The following is a 23997-nucleotide window of genomic DNA, read 5'->3' on the forward strand; positions in this document are numbered from 1 at the left end:
CCTCATCTAGAGTATTGTGTCCAGTTCTGGGCCCCACACTTCAAGAAGGACGCAGACAAGCTGGAGCGTGTTCAGAGGAGGGCAACCAGGATGATCAGGGGTCTGGAAACAAAGCCCTATGAAGAGAGGCTGAAAGAACTGGGCATGTTTAGCCTGGAGAAGAGAAGATTGAGGGGAGACATGAGAGCACTCTTCAAATACTTAAAAGGCTGTCACAGAGGAGGGCCAGGATCTCTTCTCGATCATCCCAGAGTGCAGGACACAGAATAACGGGCTCAAGTTAAAGGAAGCCAGATTCCGTCTGGACTTCCTTACTGTTAGAGCAGTACGACAATGGAACCAGTTACCTAGGGAGGTTGTGGGCTCTGCCACACTAGAGGCCTTCAAGAGGCAGCTGGACAACCATCTGTCAGGGATGCTTTAGGGTGGATTCCTGCATTGAGCAGGGGGTTGGACTCGATGGCCTTGTAGGCCCTTTCCAACTCTATGATTCTATGACTACTTTCTCAGCTCAGCCGAGTAGATAAATGAGATGAGATATAGAAATGTATTAATATTCATGCTTCTCTTTGTATGTTTCCCAAAATATATACATCAGCCATCTCCTGTAGAAGTTTTGGACTTCAATCCCCATCAGCCCCAGTCAGCATGGCCAATGGTCAGGAATCTTGGGAGTTGTAGTCCAAAATGTCTGGAGGGCAGTAGCTTGGGGAACATTGATAAGCTATTTTATCCCCAGGTTACAGAGCTGGACTGAGGCAAGTTGCATAGGAAAAGCTGCGAAAGAAGGAAAAAGCGGCAGGCAGACATTTTCCAGCATTGAGAGAGGCCAAAGGGGAAATGGAGAAGAATTTGACATTCGTTCTCAGTATGCAAAGGGACCATTCCACTAGGTTGGCCGGTGAGCTCTTAGTGCAGGGACTATAAAATATGATTTACAGTTACAGATGTTCCCAAACCAAAACATCAGATCCAGGCAGCCAGCCCTTCTGAAGAAATTCAGAGGCAGCTTTTATAAAGACGGCCTTTCCATCGTACAGGCCCGAGCCAAAGAGGAAGCGGTGGGGGACGGGGGACATTCTTCCTTCCACCAGTTGCCTTTTATATGGCTGTAGCTCACTTTGACCCCTCGGCTGGGCAAGAACCGCCATGTGCCTCCACTCAGTGCACTGTTGGAAGAACAGGTTAGAGCTTACCTAAGATTGAATCTGGCTTTTCCCTACCCAGTGGGCTCCAGCTGTTTGGGATATCAGCTTCCATCAGCCCCAACCAGCAGGACCAATGGTCAGGAATGCTAGGAGTTGTAGTCCAAAATAGCTGGAGGGCAGTAGGTTGGAAAAGTTATATTCCTCTCTAGTTTTAACCTTGCCAGTTGAAAGGCAAAATAAAATAGGGCTGTGCACTGCCTCAGATCCGAACCCCAAATCTGAAGCGGATCGGGGTGATTCAGACCCTCCAGAATCAGATCCGAGGCGGTTCGGGTGAAGGCAGAGGTGACCCAAAGCCGAAGCCAATTGGCTCTGAAGCTTTGGGCCACCTCAGTGCTTAGCAGGCGCTCCCCCAGCCCCCCATTCTCCTTACCTGCCTCCGCTGTTCGCCGCCCTTGCATCAGGCGGCTTCCACTGCTGCACGGCCTACTTCTGGTCTTATGCATTGGTGGCAGTGGAAGCTGCCAGATGCAAAGGGTGGCTATGGATGGCGGAGGCACCAGTTAAGTGGGGAGAGTGTTGTGCAGCCAGCACCCAGAAAACTCCGAGTAGCCTCGGAGGGGCCAAATTTCGCTTCAGCTTTGCCCCGAGGCAGCCCCGAGGTGGATCTGGGCTGCTTCGGGGGATCCAGATCGGCCTCCGAGGCGTATCGGGGGGTCCCTGCACAGTCCTAAAATAAAGCACTCCCCAGTCAACCAGGAAGAAAGTGAGGACCGGCTGCAGATAGCAAGGTTTTCCTGTAGGATGATGTGCTCTCTAGCATATGTGGGGGATAAGCACAGCCCTAGACTAACTGCCACCAATTGGCGCCCTAGACAAATGATGCAATTGTCACCCAAACCCCAAAGACAGATCTAGGCTGAGGTTTTCAGTAAACTGGGAAATATTTGGCCCTTATTTTCTAATCCATGTTTTCTGAGCATATTTATTTAAACAGGGTCATAATTATTTGGTTTTTTCCCCATCTGTCTGTCTGTCCTACCAGTATTTCCAAGATCAGATAAAATACGGAATTTTCATTTGTATTTTTTTAAAAGCACCCCCCCCAGAACTTGAAGCCCCACATACCCTGATGCCCTCGTTCACCTGTATGGATGGGCCACCCCTGGTGGGGGAGCGCCTTTGCATCATGCCCAGCGGGCAAATGTGGTCATGGGTGAGGCAGGAGCTGAAACGGACGAGACTTCAATGGACCATGTCAATTTCACTTTGGAAAGACGATTATAAATGTCACTAACACTACTGCTTTAAAGCACTTTAAAGCACAACTGTTGGGACCCAGGACACACTCCATATACAGTTGTCAAAACTGTTATAAAGCGCTTTAAAGCAGTAGTGTAGAAGCTTGTCCAGATTTTCTCTTGATATGAGCCCTATTTTGGCTCCCATGTCTGTTGCCCCTGGCAGGTTGAGCGCCAGTGTTTGCCTTGTGACATGGCACGTAAGCATGCCAGGGGAAAGATGTGCATATTTATTTATCTATCTACAATATTTTTATACCGCTCCCCATTCGGGATTTCGAAGCGGTGGACAAAATAAAATAGAATAAAAACAGAATAAAAACACATTAAAAGTAGGTTTTTAAAAGAAACCAAGTGCAAAATAAACCACTGCTGGTTGTTAAGGGAAGGCTTCCTGGAACAATGACATTTTCAGGAGGCGCTGGAAGGAATTCAAAATTGGTGCCTGCCTGACCTCCAGAGGCAGGGAATTCCAGAGGAGAGGGGCCACCACGCTGAAGGCTCTTCCCCTGGTGGACTCTAGTTTGAGGGTAGGTCCATGTGGAACTACCAGGAGCATGCCCTCGGATGACCTCAGTGACCGGGCAGGTTGGTAAGGGAGAAGGCGCTCTGCTCTCTCAGGTATCCTGGTCCCAAGTTGTTTAGGGCTTTGTACACTAGTATAAGAACCTTAAACCTGGCCCAGTAGTGAATAGGCAGCCAGTGCAGTTCCCTCAGCAGAGGAGTTACATGCTGAAGAGGAGCAGCTCCAGACAACAGCCGAGCTGCTGCGTTCTGCACTAGCTCCAGCTTCCGGAGCAGCTTCAAGAGCAGCCCCACATAGAGTGCGTTGCAGTAATCCAACCTTGAGGTTACCAATGCCTGTACCTCCATGGCCAAGCTATCCCTGTCCAGGAGAGGCCGTAGTTGGCGAACCAGGCGAAGCTGGTAAAAGGCACTTTGAGCTACGGTGGCTACTTGAGCCTCCAGTGACAGAGATGGGTCTAAGAGTACCCCCAAACTACAAACCTGATCTTTCAGAGGCAGAGCAACCCCATCCAGAACAGGCAATGAGCCTGTCTCCCGGAAGAAGGTGATTGCAGAGCCTCCCTGAGGCTCACTGTGAGTGGGTGGGGCTTGGCAGATCAGTTTGTGGAGCCTGATAGGGTAGACGCAGAGCCCAACGGATACCTGGTGCAGGCAGAGGATACTATCGGGCCCTTCACCCTAAGACTTTACTCAGCTAAGAGGTGGTAGAGCTTGTATCTTGTATTTCTACAGCTTGGGACTCACAGGGGAAGTAATAGCCAGCTTTACGTAGGTGACTTTAACTATGTAAGCTAGTTCCCACTTCCCCTGTGAGCCTCAAGCCCCGGAGGTACAGAATACAGACCCCACAATCGCTTCTAGCCAGGTAAATTCAGGTAACGTGTCTTCTGGTTGGGTACAGTTTCTCCCTGTCCCTTAAATACCCTTTAAGCAGCTGGAGGTGGGTTGTCACAGAAATCAGGACCATGGAGAGCTCCCAGGGAGCCCTGCTGGCAGTAGCTCTTCTGCCATTGCAGAAAATCAAGGGAAGTTGTCTCAGCAAAGAGCTGAAGCCATATGAAGGCTTGCAAGGAGGAGCTGTCTGTGCTTTTTAAAGGGGTCTTTGTCTGGGTCTGGGACAACTGGCTTCTATGAGGGAGAGAGAATGAACATGTTACTGGAGATTCATCCTCCTGAATACAAGGAAGGCAGAAGGGCCACATCCTCAGGCCTGTAGGGCACAGGAGGAGGTGCTGATTTACTAAGATTAATAATGAGGCAGGCCCTACCCTCGGGCTTACAATCTGAAAGACATGACAAAAAAAGAAAGAAAAGGGATTACAAGGGAGGAGGAGAAAAGAAGAAGCAAACTCACCAGGCCTAATTCTTAGTTGCAAAGTATGAACTGAGTGTGAACCCGCACTCAGTGGTTGAGTGTGGGTTGTTGTTGAACAGTGGGTTGTGGGCTGAACCATGGGTTAGTGTGTTGTCTGAACCCAGGACATTTTCCGCAAGGTGGCTTGTTAACCATGCAGCGTGGCTCGTTTTTCTTGAACGTGCCACCTTGAGAACCTTGAACGTGCCACCTTGTTGTTGGGTTGTTCATGGTGATTAACAGGCTACATTGGATGGTCCACAAACCACCCTGTGGAAAATGTCCTGGGTTCAGACAATACATTAACCTACCATTCAACAAGCTTACCCATGGTTCAACAACAACCCACACTGAACCACTGAGTGTGGGTTAGCGTGTTGTGTTGTGTGAACAGCTCCGGAATGACCACCTGGATTGGAAAACAAATTTAGGAGAGGAGAAGCCAGATGTTCCTGGGCTGATGATGTGGGCCCGCTTTCCTTCTTTCTCATACCTCAGCCTGATGGATCGTTGATGGAAGGATGAACTCAAGGGAGAACTGATGGCAGCCTTAGTTTTCATTTTCCCTATGGCTGTAGCCTGCAAATGTTTCCTTGGCTGAAAAAAACCTCTCAACAAGAACAAATACGGTAGTGCTGTCAGTGAGATCAATCTTCGGCTGGGGTATAGCCCTCCAGTTGAAGACCAGCATTCCAGGAAATGTCTCTCTTTTGCTATCATTGCATTGATATCCACGTTCTACTGAAGATGTGCTATGATTCATTCTGTATTTTAGGGCCAAAAAGGTGATCCTGGATTATCGCCTGGAAAAGCTCGGAATGGTCAGAAGGTAAATATGCATTTATTATCACTTAAACGTAGGTGGTCTCCCTAAATTCTGGCCCTCTGGCAATTAGAACACCCGGCATTTTCCCCTCCCTGCTCCCCAATACTCAACAAATTGAGAAGATCAAAAGTATTACCTTCCAGTGGTGGGCAAGGCCAGAGGTAAAAGTGGGTGGAGCCCAAATCCCCCCACACCCAAACCAGCATATTGTAGCTTAAAGTTCTTTCTGCCAGCAATTCAGCCTGGGGGGAGGCATTTCAAGTTTTTAGAATGGGGGAAAAGCTGCACCAAAGCCTGGCTTGATTGGGGAATGATGGGTGATTGGGGAAAGAGGGTGGAGCTAATGGGAGGGGTGTGGCCTTCTGGGTAGCCCCAGAGAACCAGTTGTGGTCCTTGGTTCTGCACACCTGATCTAAACCTTAAAAAGAAGACGCTGCCTCTCTTCCAGAAACCTATGAATGAGAGTTGGAAGGGACGATGGACTATTGACAATTGCAAATGATGGCTAGTTAGTATGTCAAGCCAACATATATATGGACCCCTCCGTAAACATTGTGTGGAATTCTCATGGAACTTCTCCATTGGAGCTGAATTTAAAATTGGCTTTGTAGGCAGGATTTCTCACAATCCTCCTAGCTCTGTCATATCTTGAAGCTTGTCTTCACAACCATGAGGTCTAGCTATCATCATCGTCATCATCATCATCATCGTCATCATCATCGTCATCATCATCTATGGCAACACGTAACAGGAAAAGATCACATTCAGCTATTCCGTTAGTCACATCAGCCACTGGCATCACATCAAAAACTATGCAGTTTTTGTGAACCGCCCAGAGAGCTTCGGCTATTGGGCGGTATAAAAATGTAATAAATAAATAAATAAATAAATGCAGAAAACCTTCAGAAACTGGGCCTACCAAAATGCATCCACACCAACATCCGGAAAGCAGTCCTACTTAAAACAGGCTCAATAGTCAGGAAGACCCTGAATCAGCAAAAGACAGCTTGACTTGGCAAAGCCTGTCATGTCCATCTAGAAAAACTGTCATGAGCGATGATCATAGAATCATAGAATCATAGAATAGCAGAGCTGGAAGGGGCCTACAAGGCCATTGAATCCAACCCCCTGCTCAATGCAGGAATCCACCCTAAAGCATCCCTGACAGATGGTTGTCCAGCTGCCTCTTGAAGGCCTCTAGTGTGGGAGAGCCCACAACCTCCCTAGGTCACTGGTTCCATTGTCGCACTGCTCTAACAGTCAGGAAGTTTCTCCTGATGTCCAGCTGGAATCTGGCTTCCTGTAACTTGAGCCCGTTATTCCGTGTCCTGCACTCTGGGAGGATCGAGAAGAGATCCTGTCCCTCCTCTGTGTGACAACCTTTTAAGTATTTGAAGAGTGCTCTCATGTCTCCCCTCAATCTTCCCTTCTCCAGGCTAAACATGCCCAGTTCTTTCAGTCTCTTTCAGTTTTTGATGACAATAATAATAATAATAATAATAATATAGCTTACGTTCTATAGATCCTGAAAGCCACACCATACACTAAACTAAACTAAATCCATTTATGCTTCTGCTTACAGGGTTACAGTGGTTTGCCTGGATTGACAGGGCTTTCCGGACCATCTGGTAGAAAGGTAAGAGCAATGTCGCCTTGACATTGGGCACAACCCTACTGGGAACTTCTCACCAGATAAAGTTGAGGTGGGGAAAATGGATTTCTCCACTGGGCCCTGCTGCAATAGCATGCCATGACTGGGATGTTAATCCAAGAGAAAGCTGGAGGGAAGCCATCAGTCTGTTGCGTAGCAGCCACCCTCTGTTTCTAGAACATCAGAAGAGCCCTGCTGGAACAGACCGAGGGTCCATCTAGTCCAGTATTCTGTTCACCCAGTAGTCAACCAGCTGTCGACCAGGGATCCAAAAGCAGGACGTGAGCGCAACTGCACCCTCCCACCCATGTTCCCCAGCAACTGGTGCACACTGCCTCGGATACTAGAGGCACCACATAACCATCATTGACTGCTTTCTCCTCCAGGAATTTATCAAACCAAATCCAAATTGGGGGCCATCACTACATCTTATGGTAGCGAATTCCATAGTTTGACTCCGCGCTGTGTGAAGACGGTTTCCTTTCCTCTGTCCTGAGTCTCCCACCAATCCACTTCATGGGATGACCCCCTTGTGTTTCGAGAGAGGGAGGAAAATGTCTCCCTCTCCACATTCTCCACACCGGGCATCATTTTGTACACCTCTATCAGGTCTCCCCTCAGCCCCCTTTTTTTCCAAGCTAAACAATCCCAGCTGTTGTAACCTTCAGTTGAGGCCTGGTGACAACTGCTGATTCTGTGAAGATTGCAGATGGTTCATTGAGGTTTGCCACGCATAGGGCTCATCTACACCAAGTAGGATATTCCACTATGAAAGCGGTATATAAAAGGCAGGAGCCACATGACTGCTTTATAGTGGTACTGAAGTGCACTGACCTCTGTTGGGGCACATTGAGACATATTATATACCGCTCTCATACTGCTATATGCTGCTTGGTGTGGCTCCTCTGCTTCTCTTCGGGTAGGAGAAGCAGAAATGGATCGGGGTGCTTCGCCTCCCCTTAAGGTGGAGGCGAAGAGGATCGGGGGGGCAGCAGAGCGACACGGATCCTTCGCCTCGATCCGGAGCTCCGAAAAAAAGGTAAGGGTGCCTTACCTGGCACTGCTGCCGCCGGTGCAACGACGGCGTCAGAGCCAGGTAAGGGGGCAGGGGGGAGGGGGGGTCTTACCTGGTCTGTTGCGGCCCGTCGCCGGCTTCACTTGAGCTCATGGCTCAACCCGGAAGTGTAGGCCCGAAGCCGCGGGTTGAGCCGCAGGCTGAAGTGAAGCTGGTGACAGGCCGTGACAGACGCAGGTAAGGGGGGAGGAGGGAGGGGGAGGGGGCCCTACCTGGCACTGCTGCTGCAGTCTGTGCGGCGACGGTGGCGGAGCCAGGTAAGGAGGCAGGGGGGAAGGGTCTTACCTGCGTCCGTTGCATTCCGGCGGCGGCTTCAACTGACCCCAAGGGTTCAAACTGCGGCCTGGTCTTCCTGTTTGAGTCCTCGGGCTCAGTTGAAGCTGCCGGCAGAATGTGACGGATGCAGGTAAGGGGGGAGGAGGGAGGGGGGGCTTACTTGGTGCCATCCCCGCCACTGTGGAGCTCCGATTTGGAGCCGGAGCTCCTCAACGGAGCGGAGCGGACCATAGGCGAATCGATGCGGGGCAGATCGGGTGTGGAGCGGATCGGGGGGGGTGTCCGTGCACAGCCCTATTATATACCACTGTCATAGTGGAATATCCTGCTTGGTGTGGATGAGCCCTCAGTGGGCCATACCAATGGGTTAAGCACCCCACCGCCTTGGCCACTTCTGTATTCCAAAATCACTCCTACAGGCTTTTACGGTTTCGTTTCATTTTTAAAAGGGATGTCACGTGGTTGCAGCTATGTGTGGTTGCATGCCACGTGCTGCTCTGGCTGTTCTCTTGTGATTCTGGATGCAATCTCAGAACAAATGGTGCAGGCTTAATTGACACTTCAGCACTTCGCTCTACACACACACACACACACACCTGTCTGCCCACACATCAAACTTTATAAAGCAGGCTGTAGAATAGCTTTGCCCAACCAGGCAGTTTCCTGATATTCTGGGCTTCCTCTTCTCATCAGCCCCAACTACCATGTCCAATTATTGGGGATGCTGGGAGTTGTATTTCAAAACTTCTGGAGGGGAGGTTGGGAAAGGCTGCCTTAAAATCTTACTCAGGTACAGGTCAGTGTAAGGGTTAAAAAATACTCAACATGCTTTTAATGGAGGCTGTATTTTATAACCTCCTTAATTTCAAGAGAGAGAGAGAGAGAGGGAAAAGCTGTTGGAAAAATATTTTTTTGGGGGGAAAAGGCTGCAAATCCTCCGCTGGCATAGCCCCACTGAAAACACCTTGGGCTGTAGAGAAGCCTCTCTGTTCGCTTGCACACTTTTAGGAGAACAGCCAATATCCTGGAAGCCAGTTTGAGTAAAAGCAAAAGCAGCAAATGCAAAAGCAGCGTCCTTTCATTGGGAGGTGAAAAAGGACCTCATGGCCCATAGAGAACTCCGGGAAGAACTGATATAAGGTATAGTATCATCAGGGCTGTCGGGATCAGGCTTGGTCTTCCCAAGTGTGTATCCCAAATTGGACTCTGAGCCAGAAGAAGAGGAAGAGGAAGGAGACCAGCCAAGCCAGGAAGGGAATTTTTCAAGACTTTCCAGGAGTCAAGGAGGAATCTTCCCAGGAGCTTATCAGACAGGAGGCCCAGGCTCAGAGATCATCCTCCCCAGCTCTGGAAACTCAGTTGCATGTTGGTCAGAACACTCCTGCTTTCGATGGGAGGCAAATTATGAGTCTTGCTAAGTAATCCACAAAGCTTTTATTAAGCAACAAATGTCTCTTCTACCTGAAGAGACTCTAACCTCTTGGAAACGTCCCCCTGGGCAAAACTATGCCAAACTAAGAAAACTAAGCAAGACAATTGTCCACTCAAGAAGAATAGGAAGCCACTTCTTAAATGCCTGTGACTTCCTGGTGCGGAAGCAGGTTCTGGCGTAATCGAACTGACTTTCTCACGCCCTCCTTCCTTCCGCCCCGTGCGTTTGAGCTTCCGGCGGACCCTAGCATCAGCTAGCTTGTTGGGACGCTCACCTCCGAAAGAAGGCTCACTTCCCACTGAGTGTGTAGGATTTGGCCTTGAGGAGATAAGCTCTGGAGAGGGCTGACTTCCAGCTGGGGAATCGCCCGTGAGAGCTTCCTCCCCCACTGGTACAGGCTGGCTGGTGTCTGGCGCCACCTCCTCTAGGTCCGAGTCTGATTCTGATTGATTACCTGAAACATCTTCTCCCAAAACAGGGCCAGTAGGGTTAGACATGACATCAGTCTTTGTCAGAGGGAGAGGGAGCATCAGAATTGACAGATCCCAGAATACACTTCAGGACCGAGCCGGTAGAGTTGAGAGGAAGCGGAAGGCAGTCTTCTGGAGCCACATGGCAGAGATTACAGCTTGAAGACCCTCCCCAAAGGTGGGGTCTGGTAGAAGCCTGCTGGGCCCTGTGGGAAACTGCCCATTTAGTTGATAGGCAATTGCCTTCCTTTGCTAGGCTAATTCATCTTAGAGGATAGTTCCTAGCATTCATGCTCCCTTCAGCTGTGAAGAGATGTCTATTTTACTGAATCTAGCTTTGTGGATTGCGTGGCAGACTTCTTTATTGTCTCACGTCTTGGTAGGAGGGCTGGGAATCTCCAGGGCTGGCTGCAGTAGCAGGCGTTGCTGGGCACCTACTGAGACCCACACCCCTGTGAGCGGTCCACTATTGACCCCAGGAGTCATCTGTCCCTGCTTCTCCTCTTCCCTGCTGTTAGTATCTCCCCTATGAGGGAAGGTTACATCAACTGGGATTGTTTAGCTTGGAAAAAAGGAGGCTAAGGAGGAGACATGATAGAGGTGTACAAAATCATGCATGGTGTGGAGAATGTGGATAAGGAGACATTTTTCTGCCTCTCTCAAAATACTAGAACCCAGAGAGGTCATCCCATGTAGCTGATGGGTGGGAGATCCAGGACACAGCAAAGGAAGTCCTTCTTCACACAGTGCCGAGTCAAACTATGGAATTTGCTAACATAAGATGTAGTGATGGCCACCAATTTGGGTGGGGTTTGATAAATTCCCGGATGAGAAGGTGACCAATGGCTACTAGCCCTGATGGCTATGTGCTACCGCCAGTATCATGGTGCCTTTGTACACCAGTTGCTGGGGAACATGGGCGGGAGGGTGCTGTTGTACTCATGTCTTGCTTTTGGATTCCTGGTTGACAGCTGGTGGGCCACCGTGTGAACAGTGTGCTGGACTAGATGGACCCTTGGTCTGATCCAGCAGGGCTCTTCTGATGTTCTTACTGAGTGCTCCCCTCTCCTCTCCAAGCATGCAAGCAAGGCAAGCTGCCAGAAGATGCACAAGGACCCTCCACTTGCTTTGTGCTTTCCCTCTGAGGGATAGGAGGTAGGCATGGTCGGGCCCCTGCTGAGGTCCCACCCCCAAGCAAGGGCCCACTGGCAATGCTCCTCTTCTTCATGACGGCTACCAGCTTGTTCACCTGCCTCTCGCTCTGGCCCAGGAGGACGAGCAGGAGTTGCCATGGTCTCCTTGTTCCAGGCTCTCTGCCTGTCCAGCAAGGTAATGGGAGCAAAGAACAGGGGGAGAAAGAACAGCTGGTGACAGTGGATGTGTGAAGGTAGGTGTGGCGTTACCCACATTTCTATTCCCTTAGGTATGTCTGCGTGAGTATGTCTAGAGAGTGCGGAATGTTGGACTGAGTGGGTGTGGCTGGTGATGCTGTGGAAAGGGGGAGGAGTCTATATAATAATAATCGTCGCCACCCGGAAGTACAGAAGAGCCATTTTGAGCAAGAGAGGTTTTTCCCATTTTGGTACTTTGAACTGCCATCCTGCCCTCAATATTTCACCAAACTTCTTGGGTATGGAAAACCAGCATTTCTTTCTGGCAGGTCTCCGTTTCAGAAAGATTGGTGAAACATTTTCCATTTTTTGAACGTCAGAATGACCCACCCCTAATTATGGCCTTAACATGGTAGAATGCTCTTTTCACTTATTGCCTATAACACAGGGAAACACTCCCGTGTTTCCCAATAATAATAATAATAATAATAATAATAATAATAATAATAATAATAATGCACAGTTACAAGATGGGGGACACTTGGCTCAGCAATACTACAAATGAGAAAGATCTTGGAATTGTTGTAGATCACAAGCTGAATATGAGCCAACAGTGCGATATGGCTGCAAGAAAGGCAAATGCTATTTTGGGCTGCATTAATAGAAGTATAGCTTCCAAATCACGTGAGGTACTGGTTCCTCTCTATTCGGCCCTGGTTAGGCCTCATCTAGAGTATTGCGTCCAGTTCTGGGCTCCACAATTCAAGAAGGACGCAGACAAGCTGGAGCGTGTTCAGAAGAGGGCAACGAGGATGATCAGAGGTCTAGAAACAAAGCCCTATGAAGAGAGACTGAAAGAACTGGGCATGTTTAGCCTGGAGAAGAGAAGATTGAGGGGAGACATGATAGCACTCTTCAAATACTTAAAAGGTTGTCACACAGAGGAGGGCCAGGATCTCTTCTCGATTCTCCCAGAGTGCAGGACACGGAATAACGGGCTCAAGTTAAAGGAAGCCAGATTCCGGCTGGACATCAGGAAAAACTTCCTGACTGTTAGAGCAGTGCGACAGTGGAATCAGCTACCTAGGGAGGTTGTGGGCTCTCCCACACTAGAGGCATTCAAGAGGCAGCTGGACAACCATCTGTCAGGGATGCTTTAGGGTGGATTCCTGCATTGAGCAGGGGGTTGGACTCGATGGCCTTGTAGGCCCCTTCCCACTCTCCTATTCTATGATTCTATGATTCTATGATTAATAATAATAATAATTTTATTTGTTACCCGCCTCTCCCTCTGGATCGAGGTGGGGTACGACACAAAAACACCATAAGATACATAAAATTAATTCAAACATTTAAAACCAGTGCATTGTTAAAAGCAGCACACCATTAAAAAGGCATCTTAAAATTCGACTGGGTAGACCTGCCGGAAGAGATATATGGGGGCGCTGAGTGGTTTGAGGGGTTTGGTGGGTGATTGGGTTTGGAGGGTAGATGTGTTTAGCTGAGTGATTTCTTGTCAGGAGTTGTGTGAGGAGTGAGTGGAAATAAGATCATAGGGACTAAGGATTGCACCATGTACATTGATGGTGCTATATAAATAAATAATAATAATTATTATTATTATTAGATTGGTTACTACCAGAATTATTAAGAATAGGCAGGATAGGAATATACTGTATTTCTTCGATTGTAAGACGCCATCGATTGTAAGACGCACACTAATTTCAGTACCACCAACAGAAAAAAAAACCCTAAGACACACCCGCGATTCTAAGACGCACCCCATTTTTAGAGATGTTTGTATGGGAAAAAAAGTGCGTCTTAGAATCGAAGAAATAGGGTAATTCAAAGGAACTAAGAACTGTAAACTACTATAAACATGTTCTTTATTTTGCAACCATAAAACCATTTAGTTCATAAATTAGTTCATAAATAAACACATTACATTAAACCTTCAGCCTGCTATATTCACAGAAAAGCCTTTTCCAAATCTCCTTACCTTTTCCCTCTGCTATAAGGGAAAGGTTATACTTTTTTCTTTTTTACCCTTCCTCAGGTATTTAAGTGGTGGTGCTTAGCCTGAGGGAGGGGTGCGCGTCAAAGCCTTGTGTGTGGGGGGGTGGCATCACAGTAAGCTTACTGAGAAAGGGGCCCCATGGAAGGGGTCTTCCCTATTCACCCCCCAAAACCTAGAACTGGCACAGCGTAGGAGCATGAAAGCAGGATATATGGGTTGTGTTGGTTGTGTTGCCTGTGTCCAAATCTCCGACCGGTTTCAATGGGTTGGGGAAATTAGCTGTTGCGAACGGCCCTGAAATGGGTCTGGGGTTAATATCATGAGGTAGAATGAGAGGTGAGGAGAGGTGGGAACCTTGTGCATTTGTCACTCTTCCCTCGCGTCGGCGGGATGCCGGCATGAGGTGAAGCGGTTTCCAAGAAAATAGCCATCAATGTTGAGGAGAAGGCCTCTGGGCTCCGTGTGGCAAAACCTGTGCCTTGCTCCGTGGGTGCCGCCCATGTGAGCTCGTCATAGAGTCAGGTTCTTCTTGCTGCCACAGTGACATTTTCTTTTGAGGCCTCAATCTCTGGATTTCTGCACATTTTGGAGTTAGAGCCACTTAAGAAGGAGGAGGTGTCTCTGCCACACGCGTGTGTTCGGTGCCATAGCTCACACCCAAAGCGGTACGTCTACCTCAGGGCATTGGTTCCAGCGGCGGTTTGGCCATTCCCATCCCGGCTTACCCACAATGCCTTTCTGCCCATTTACAAGGGAGATGAAACAGCTGACCAAACAAGCAGGAGCCTTTTTTGGGGGGGGGAGGGGAGGAGGGGCAATTCTAATTTTTGCTGAGCAGCAGTTCTCAAGACTGGTGGCAGCTGTGAGTTTTCCATAATGTTCTTCCCGTGTGGTGCTAATAGCCCATAAATTTGGTTTGGGATTCCCCCAAACCACCGCCCCCCCCCCCCCCGGTCTCATTTGGATGTGCCTATGAATCAGCATATGAGCCACCCTGTGTAAGTCTTAAAGAAAAGCGTTGTTGAAGTCTTTTCTGGTACAGATGAATCACTGCTACTGTTGCTCATTGCGAAGTTGTTTGATCCAACTCTGATGGTGCAAGATATGCGCTTAGCGGTGGTGGCTGTTTCTGTGAGAGTTGTTTGAGGACTGGGATGCCTCGAGATGTTTTTGGGCTCCACTAGCCCCAAGGGTGATGGGAGTTGGAGTTCAACAACATCTGGATAACCACACATTCCCCACCTCTGAATGCATTATGCAAAATTGGATGTTTGCATATATAAGAACATAAGAAGAGCCTTGCTGGATCAGACCAAGGGTCCATCTAGTCCAGCACTCTGTTCACACAGGGGGCCAACCAGCCATCGGGGAGGGACCAACAAAGCAGGACACGGTGCAACAGCACCCTCCCACCCATGTTCCCCAGCAACTTGTGCACCCAGGCTTACTGCCTTGAATACTGGAGGTAGCACATAACCCACAGGACTAGTAGCCCTTGATAGCCTTCTCCTCCAGGAATTTCTCCCACCCCCTTTTAAAGCCATCCAAATGGGTGGCCATCACTACTTCTTGTGGTAGCGAGTTCCATAATTTAACTAGGTGTTGTGTGTAGAAGTACTTCCTCTTATTTGTCCTGGATTTCCCACCAATCAGCTTCGTGGGATGACCCCATTGGGTTCAAGTGCAGCGTTTGCCTGTGTTGCAACACACACATGCACATACTCATCGGTATATTCCTAAAATGACTCCACTTGTTGTCCTTTGCTCCCAAATGTGTGAAACTCCCTCCCTGAACATGTATGTGTTTTGGCTCAACACAGTGACCAACCAGATGAGCAACCACAGCTTTTAAAGCTCAGCTGATTGATGGGAAATTCAGGACAGAGAAAAGGAAGGATTTCTTCACACAGCTGTGAAATTTGCTGCCACAAGACGTAGTGATGGCCACCAAGTTGGATGGCTTGAAAAGGAAGTTGGATAAGGAAGGCTTACAGATGGGTGCGAAGAAGTTGTTGCAGTCATGTCCTGCTTAGGGTTTCTCGTGGGCAGCTGGTTGGCCACTGTGTGAAGAGAATGCTGGACCAGATGGACCCTTGGTCTGTTCCAATAGACCAGCCTTCCTCAACCTGGGGCGCTCCAGATGTGTTGGTCTACAACTCCCAGAATGCCCCAGCCATCTCCCAGAATGCCCCTGCTGGCTGGGGCATTCTGGGAGATGCAGTCCAACACATCTGGAGCGCCCCAGGTTAAGGAAGGCTGCAACAGACTCTTATGTTCTTAAGTAGGCTGTAGCCCATGCATTAAACAAAGAACAGACAATGGGTGAAGGAAGGCACGGCTTCCAGGCCCCCAAAAGTGTTCGTTGGGCTTACTGCCAATCAGATGTCAGTGTTGGGAAGCCAACCAGGGATGAAGCAATACCATGATTGGACAGGAAAAGGCGCGATGGTTCTACTGCTTCCTGGAAATTCCTGGCTAGCTCAGCAGCTCAGGCAACCAGCCCTGGAACTGAAGACCCCAGACAGTGTTCCTCAAGGGCTGCTGCCCTGACATCTGAACTTGCACGCCACCGGAGTGTGCAATAGGCTTATATCTGGCCTGCACCTCTGGACCCATTTGTGTTATCAGAAATGTAAAGTACTTTTTTGGATCTCGCACGGCAGCTGGAAGGTTTTCAGCGCCCCATTAAACGAGGTTGCAGTGGCGGGTTGTCTTTCGTACTTGGCGTGGATGCAGGAGTCGCACGGGCTTTGCCGTCATCTCCTTCTCGGCCCTTTCCCGCTTTGCTCCACCAAGTTTGCCAGCCTGTTACTTTGAGAGTTGACGGGGTGGATTAACGCTGCCACTGTAGACGGAGCGAGTACTTCTGCAAACCACCCGTGACATTCCCTCCTTGAGCAATAGCTCAGTTGTGATTTAAGGCCCCGGAAGCATCTGGAGAGCAAAGCAAACTTGGATGATCATTTTCCTCCTGTCATTTCAGTTCTATTTGAAGAGGCGCACAGTAGGGAAGGGAAAGGTCTCGGAATACCTCCTCGGCATTGTCCAGAGTTGATCTCCCCGCCCCATCCTTTCCTGACAACAGTTCTGGTTAATACAGTCAATTTTTGCATAGATAATCCAAGCAGACCAGGGTGTAGGATGGTTCCTACAAAGTCATGGTGGTGAGGGCAGAAGATGACGTTTGAAAAGAAAAGGGATCCAAGCTGCATTTAGAAATGTGGAGTTCTACTAAGACAGATACAGGGACAAAGCAGACATAAAGATGTAGCAAGCAGCTATGTCTCCTCCTTCTCCTCCTCCTCCTCCTTTTACTCTGCAAGCGCCGGTTGCTCAATCCAGATTTGGACCCTAGTGTATGTGTGGACAAGGGGAGTGCAGAATTGGAATTGTTGTAGAACAGTTGTAGAACAAGCTGAATATGAGCCAAGAGTATGATGTGGCTGCACAAAAGGCAAATGCTAATTTGGGCTGCATTAATAGAAGTATAGCTTCCAAATGCATGAGGTACTGGTTCCTCTCTATTTGGCCCTGGTTAGGCCTCATCTTGAGTATTGCATCAAGTTCTGGGCTCCACACTTCAAGAAGGATGCAGACAAGCTAGAGTGTGTTCAGAGGAGGGCAACCAGGATGATCAGGGGTCTGGAAACAAAGCCCTATTAGCAGAGACTGAAAGAACTGGGCATGTTTAGCCTGGAGAAGAGAAGATTGAGGGGAGACATGAGAGCACTCTTCAAATACTTGAAAGGTTGCAACATAGAGGAGGGTCAGGATCTCTTCTCAATCACCCCAGAGTGCGGTAACAGACTAATGAGCTCAAGTTACAGGAAGCCAGATTCCAGCTGGACATCAGGAAAATCTTCCTGACGGTTAGAGCAGTACGACAATGGAACCAGTTACCTAGGGAGGTTGTGGGCTCTCCCACACTAGAGGCCTTCAAGAGGCAGCTGGACAACTGTCTGTCAGGGATGCTTTAAGGTGGATTCCTGAACTGAGCGGGGGGTTGGACTCGATTACCTTATAAACCCCTTCCAACTCTACTATACTATGATTCTAAGGGGAAGTTAACACTTTTCCCTCCCCCACTGTACTCCCAGTCTGGACCGCCCCCCCCCCCCCGAACTGCAACATATGCTGCCAAATGCTGATCCATCAAACAAAATGGATCACTTTTTGGCAGTGTATATTTCAGGTGGGTGGGAGGGCAAGTTTCCGGATTGAGACTGCAGCGGATGAAGAAGGTTTACATCCCCCCCCTTCATGCTAATGTCTCAATATGGATCATGCCCCCTGCACTTGCACTGGAGTAAAAAGGAACAGAAGTAATGTAATGTCTGCATTGACCCATATGCTCTCAAATGCAGAGAATGTGCAAGGTTTCAGGAAGGGAAGACTCTGGAGATTGAATTTGGGACTTTTCACGCACAAAGCCTGGGCCCTACCCTTGGCGGCTGGTGGCTCGATCTCAGAGGGTTGGTGAATCTGTTCCGGGTTTCATTCAGAACCAATCAGAACTCGAAAGGAGCTGCCCGAGGTGCTTCACGCTTTGCTTAGCACCTCCAGAGTTCAGACTGAAACCTGGAGTGTAACACCACCCCACTGACATCGGAGCCCCCAGCCTCTAATGGTTGTACCCATTGCCGGCTCCAGGTTTTTCAGGGCACTGGGTGGCCTTCCGAGTCTACCTTCTCGCTACTGCTGTCACTACCTGCTATTGCTCCTTGTCTTCTTTCTTACCTTTGCCAAAATACTGTGCATCTCACCACCACCATTGCCTTTGCCAGAGCAAGAGGCAGGTGAACAAGTAGATTGTAATGGAGAAGATGTACTATTATATATTAAGCTATATATAAATAATCTTCCTCCTCCTCCCTTCTTCTTCTTCTTCTTCTTCTTCTTCTTCTTCTTCTTCTTCTTCTTCTTCTTCTTCTTCTTCTTCTTCTCATAGTTGGCAGCTATAGACCTTCCTCAGGGAAGTCTCTACTTCCTGGCTATCTTAAGACTACAAAACCCACAATGCAGTGCAGCACATTCATGCAAGGCATGCCTGGAAACACCTGGGGCTGCTTCGTTAAGCGAACCTGAGTAGTTCAGCTGCCCAACCCTCACAGCAAACCAAAACCAAACGCCGAAACAAATTCTTTGTGGGAAGTTGCTCTGGGTCCATCTGAATTAGTTTTGCAAAGAAGGCTTTTCTCAGTGGGTTTGCGTCTCTCTGCTCAAGGTAAAGGAGGAGACGAGAGGCAATAGCTGGGAAAGAAAGCAAAAGGGTGAAAAGACATTTGTGCATTTGGTTGGGTATGCTGTTAACTTCTGCGCTTAGTACAGATTAGCACAGTTCATGCAGCTTATATTATATCCTCATAAATTCATGGTATGACCATTATTTAAGATGCTCCATGCATAACAATTGTTCTAGCATTCTGTTAACAAAAATTAATTTTACTGCTGTCTGTATTATTTTTTTTGAACAGGGACAAAAAGGATATCTTGGTCCGTCAGGTCATCCTGGAGACCAGGTGAGTGTTTTTAGTTTTTTTGTTTTTAAAAAGAAATGTTCACTTTTGAGAGTCTTTTAAAACTAGTGATGGTTTTGCTAGGCGTGGGCTGTTGAGCCTTGAACCTATTTCCCAGGGGCCTGGATCCATTCCACAGAGTCCTGAGTGCCCGTAGCTGCCAATGGAAGCCCCCCCCCATCTTAATTTCTATGCAGGGGGCAATTTTCAAGAGGGATTGTAGTGTGGGATGTGAAGGGCTAACTTGTATTCTCAATGCTTCAACTCTCTCTCTCTCTCTCTCTCTCTCTCTCTCTCTCTCTCTCTCTCTCTCTCACACACACACACACACACACACACACACACACACACACACACTGGCCCAGATGTCTTTCCCTTCATGGCAATTAGGATGGGGAAAATGCTTTTCCTTTGGTTTGGAAGAAACTAGCTCTGTGTGCAAATTAATTGAGGAATTTGGGGTTTTGTTTTGAGATTATTTCGATGAGAAATTAATTGGCATTGCCTTCTGCGAATTTTAAATAGATCCTAGTAATTTTGTCTGAATTTGCACATATAAAATTAGCATATGTAAATGCTATGCAGATTTATGTCCTATGGGCCCATCTCTGAAACATTTGAAGTGCCCCCAATGCCCATCCCATAGCAGGAACTGGGTTAACGCAGAAATCAGCTGAGCTATTTCCCCCTCACATCAGGAAACAGCTCAGCTTTTTTTCCAAGCCATTCTGAGTTGCCTCTTGAAATGAATGGAGATGTGAACGCCTCCAATGATCTCAGTTGGACGTTTGAGGCTGCAATCCTATACACACCTATCTGGGAGTAAATCTCATTGAATGTCTACTCAGAAGTAAGTCAGCGGGAATTCGTTCTGAATAGACATGAAAGAAGAAAGTGCAAAAGCCGGGTTGCAGTTAAACCTCAAAAAAACCAAGATTATGGCAACCAGCTGGATTGATAACTGGCAAATAGAGGGAGAAAATGTGGAGGCAGTGACAGACTTTGTATTTCTGGGCGCAAAGATTACTGCAGACGCTGACCGCAGCCAGGAAATCAGAAGACGTTGACTTCTTGGGAGGAGAGCAAGGACAAATCTTGATAAAATAGTTAAGAGCAGAGACACCACACTGACAACAAAGGTCCGCGTAGTTAAAGCAGTGGTATTCCCCGTAGTAACCTATGGCTGCGAGAGCTGGACCATAAGGAAGGCTGAGCGAAGGAAGATAGATGCTTTTGAACTGTGGTGTTGGAGGAAAATTCTGAGAGTGCCTTGGACTGCAAGAAGATCCAACCAGTCCATACTCCAGGAAATAAAGCCAGACTGCTCACTTGAGGGAATGGTATTAAAGGCAAAACGGAAGTACTTTGGCCACAGAATGAGAAGACAGGATACCCTGGAGAAGAGGCTGATGCTAGGGAAAGTGGAAGGCAAAAGGAAGAGGGGCCGACCAAGGGCAAGATGGAGGGATGATATTCTGGAGGTGACAGACTTGACCTTGCGGGAGCTAGGGGTGGCAACGGCCGATAGAAAACTCTGGCGTGGGCTGGTCCGTGAAGTCACGAAGAGTCGGAAGCGACTGAACGAATAAACAACAACAACAAAAGGATTGTGCTATTTTAAGAGGCTTCAGCCAGGAAAACTGTTGGTAGAGGGACCAACGGAAACCAACCACGTAAGGACTTGTTGACCCAAGGGTTTTAATTCAAGCACAGAAGAATTTGGGGGCTTCTAATCCCCGACTCTCCTGTGATAAACATTACTGATACCCTGAAGCTCACTTCTGACTCGGGACTTATGGGAGTTGTAGTCCAATCCATTAGGAGGTCAGCAGGTTGGGAAGGCTACTTAGAAAATTTGTTTCTTGTATTTGAGGGGCATTTGAAATCATGCTGGTGCCAGCAGTTTGTGGCAATGGATCAATTTATTTTCTTTATTTTGTTAAGATGTCCTTCTTCTCCAGCACCTAGTTAAGCTATGAAATCTGCTACCACAAGATGTAGTGATGGTCACCAATTTGGATGGCTTTCAAAGGGGGTTGGAGACATTCCTGGAGGAGAAGGCTATCCATGGCTCTTAGTCTGGATGGCTCTGCGCTGCCTCCAGTAGCGGAGGCAGTAAGCCTATCTACACCAGTTGCTGGGGAACATGGGTAGGAGGGTGCTGTTGCACCGTGTCCTGCTTGTGGGTCCCTGGTTGACACCTGCTTGGCCACTGTGTGAATAAAGTGCCGGACTAGACCGTCCCTTGGTCTGATCCAGCGGGACTCTTCTTATGTTCTTATATCCCCCCCCCCATTTTACTGGCATGTCTTCAAAACACATTTGCAACTTTTCAAAGTACATTTTTAGCTGCTTGCATCCTGTCCACCTCCAGTTCCCTGTACCTTAGACCTCAGGATGGTTATGACGTAACCCAGGGATAGATATCGGTGGTCTGCAATAGTCAATATTGCAGTCTGGCAACATCTGGAGAGCCACATGTTCTGCCAATCCTGCTGCAGCCCACCCCTCTCCGGCATCTTATCCTTCTCCCATCATTTTGTAAAAGAATCATAGAATAGTAGAGTTGGAAGGGGCCTCTAAGGCCATCAAGTCCAACCCCCTGGTCAATGCAGGAATCCCCCTTAAAGCATCCCTGACAGATGGTTGTCCAGCTGCCTCTTGAAGGCCTCCAGTGTGGGAGAGCCCACAACCTCCCTGGGTCATTGTTTCCATTGTTGAAAAACTCTCATTGTTATTACCGTGGCTCCTCAGCACTCTTTCCAAACACTGTTGCATGTCCCCGAAGGGTCATAGAATCATAGAATAGCAGAGTTGGAAGGGGCCTACAAGGCCGTCGAGTCCAACCCCCTGCTCAATGCAGGAATCCACCTTAAAGCATCCCTGACAGAGGGTTGTCCAGCTGCCTCTTGAAGGCCTCCAGTGTGGGAGAGCCCACAACCTCCCTAGGTAACTGGTTCCATTGGCCCTCGCCCAGGGCTGCGGGGCTCTTTTGCAGATCAAAACAGCCAGGTGCTGCTCTGCTCTAGGAGTGTTGCCAGATGGGGAATGGCCCTTGCCTGGATGGGGAGCTCTGTCCTCCCTTCCTTCCTTCCAGGGCTGGAGATCTTTTAACATCCGCCAAGCCAAATTGGGGAGCTCCAAAACCTCCCCGAACAGATCAGGGAGTTGCGCAAATGGATCTCGCTGCCCATGCTGAGCTTCACCTCTTCGTTGAGCAGAATGCAGGCATCGGAGCTGCATCCATACGCTGAAGCACGTGTGAAGCTCTGTGCTGGTGTTCCTGAATCAATTTCTTTTTCAGGCTTTGCCTGGAATTCGTTTTTCCTTTTGTTTTTTCCCTTAATTCTCCGGGCCCTGATGCTAATTCGGAATCCATGGTGGGTGAAGCATAAGGAGGCTTGAGTTTCGCTCTGAAGCATTTTCGAATGTTTGGGAAATAGCTGTACATTTACATTAGCTTCCTCTCTCCAGCAGTGCATAAAAAATTCAGCTGGAGTGGACTGAAACGCTTCTTGAAGAACAAGACTGTAATTTAATTTTCTTCTACGCTCACCTCACCCCTTTTCCGTTTGGATAAGTGTGATGTTTACGGGTTTATTTTTTAAAAAACACACACACACACACACACACCAAACACCCAATGAATAGCAGTGCTTGTTAAGATTGATGTGAAGGAATATTATACACGCATTCACTCGGGGTGAAACGCATTGAGCATCGCTTCTGGGAACGACATCCGTTCAGTTGCGGCATCCACGGGACCTCATCTTTATTTATTTATTTAAAACATTTATATCCCGCCCTATAGCATTAAGATCTCAGGGCGGCGTACAGATAAAAGCGTACAGTATAAAACAACAAATCTTCCCTTCTTTTCATGCGAGGAGCTTGCATTTTATTTAATACAGGGATGGGCAGCCTTTATTTGGGTCTCACTGGTATTGGCAGAATCTTTTGGGGGCCACACAACTGGGAGGAACTGGGAGGTGGGGCCACGGCCCATGCACCCACAGGGTGGGAGTTGAGCCTTTAACCTCACTTCTTAGCAATCCCACCGCATGGAAGCGAGCTGTTTCCCTCCTGATATATCAACTACGCCCTTATCTGTACAGAGATAGGCTATGTTCAGACAACACAATAGTCAATGGTGGGTTAATAGTCAACTCTAGGGTTGATTATCAAGGGGGTACTCCCCACACGACCTGATTGTAATCAACTGTGATGTGGATTAAGGCCAGCGTCAAGTTGGTTATTAGTCAACTGTGAGTTTGATTGACACATCCCCGGCCCTCTCTCCATCTCAGTCCTCCTGCTGGTATCATAGACCCATAGAATAGTAGAGTTGGAAGGGACCTATAAGGCCATCAAGTCCAACCCCAGGGGTTGGACTCGATGGCCTTATAGGTCCCTTCCAACTCTACTATTCTATGATTCTATCCACCCTAAAGCATCCCTGACAGATGCTTGTCCAGCTGCCTCTTGAAGGCCTCTAGTGTGGGAGAGCCCACCACCTCCCTAGGTAACTGATTCCATTGTCGTACTGCTCTAACAGTCAGGAATTTTTTCTGATGTCCAGCTGGAATCTGGCTTCCTGTCACTTGAGCCCGTTATTCCGTGTCCTGCACTCTGGGAGTTTCGAGAAGAGATCCTGGCCCTCCTCTGTGTGACAACCTTTTAAGTATTTGAAGAGTGCTCTCATGTCTCCCCTCAATCTTCTCTTCTCCAGGCTCAACATGCCCAGTTCTTTCAGTCTCTCCTCATAGGGCTTTGCTTCCAGACCCCTGATCATCCTGGTTGCCCTCCTCTGAACACGCTCCAGCTTGTCTGCATCCTTCTTGAATTGTGGAGCCCAGAACTGGACGCGATACTCTAGATGAGGCCTAACCAGTGCCCAATAGAGAGGAACCAGGACCTCACGTGATTTGGAAGCTATACTTCTATTAATGCAGCCCAAAATAGCATTTGCCTTTCTTGCAGCCATAAGAGTTTTGCTGGCTGGACTAGAGCAGCAGCTGCTGCTTTGGTCACTCTTACTGGAGGACTCTGTAGGCAACCAAAATAGTCAACTC

General features: G+C 48.4%; 1 protein-coding gene across 1 annotated transcript in view; it reads left to right on the top strand.

Moving 5' to 3' along the window:
- The window catches only part of COL27A1 (collagen type XXVII alpha 1 chain), a 309507-nt gene that overhangs the window by 73169 nt on the left and 212341 nt on the right, over positions 1-23997 (top strand). The window contains exons 6-8 of the mRNA XM_063144913.1: positions 5107-5160; positions 6740-6793; positions 18884-18928. Of these exons, the coding sequence (XP_063000983.1) occupies positions 5107-5160; positions 6740-6793; positions 18884-18928 (153 nt within the window). The remainder of the gene's footprint in view (positions 1-5106; positions 5161-6739; positions 6794-18883; positions 18929-23997) is intronic.

Source organism: Elgaria multicarinata, chromosome 19, assembly GCF_023053635.1.
Source record: "Elgaria multicarinata webbii isolate HBS135686 ecotype San Diego chromosome 19, rElgMul1.1.pri, whole genome shotgun sequence".
Classification (NCBI taxonomy): Eukaryota; Metazoa; Chordata; class Lepidosauria; order Squamata; family Anguidae; genus Elgaria; species Elgaria multicarinata.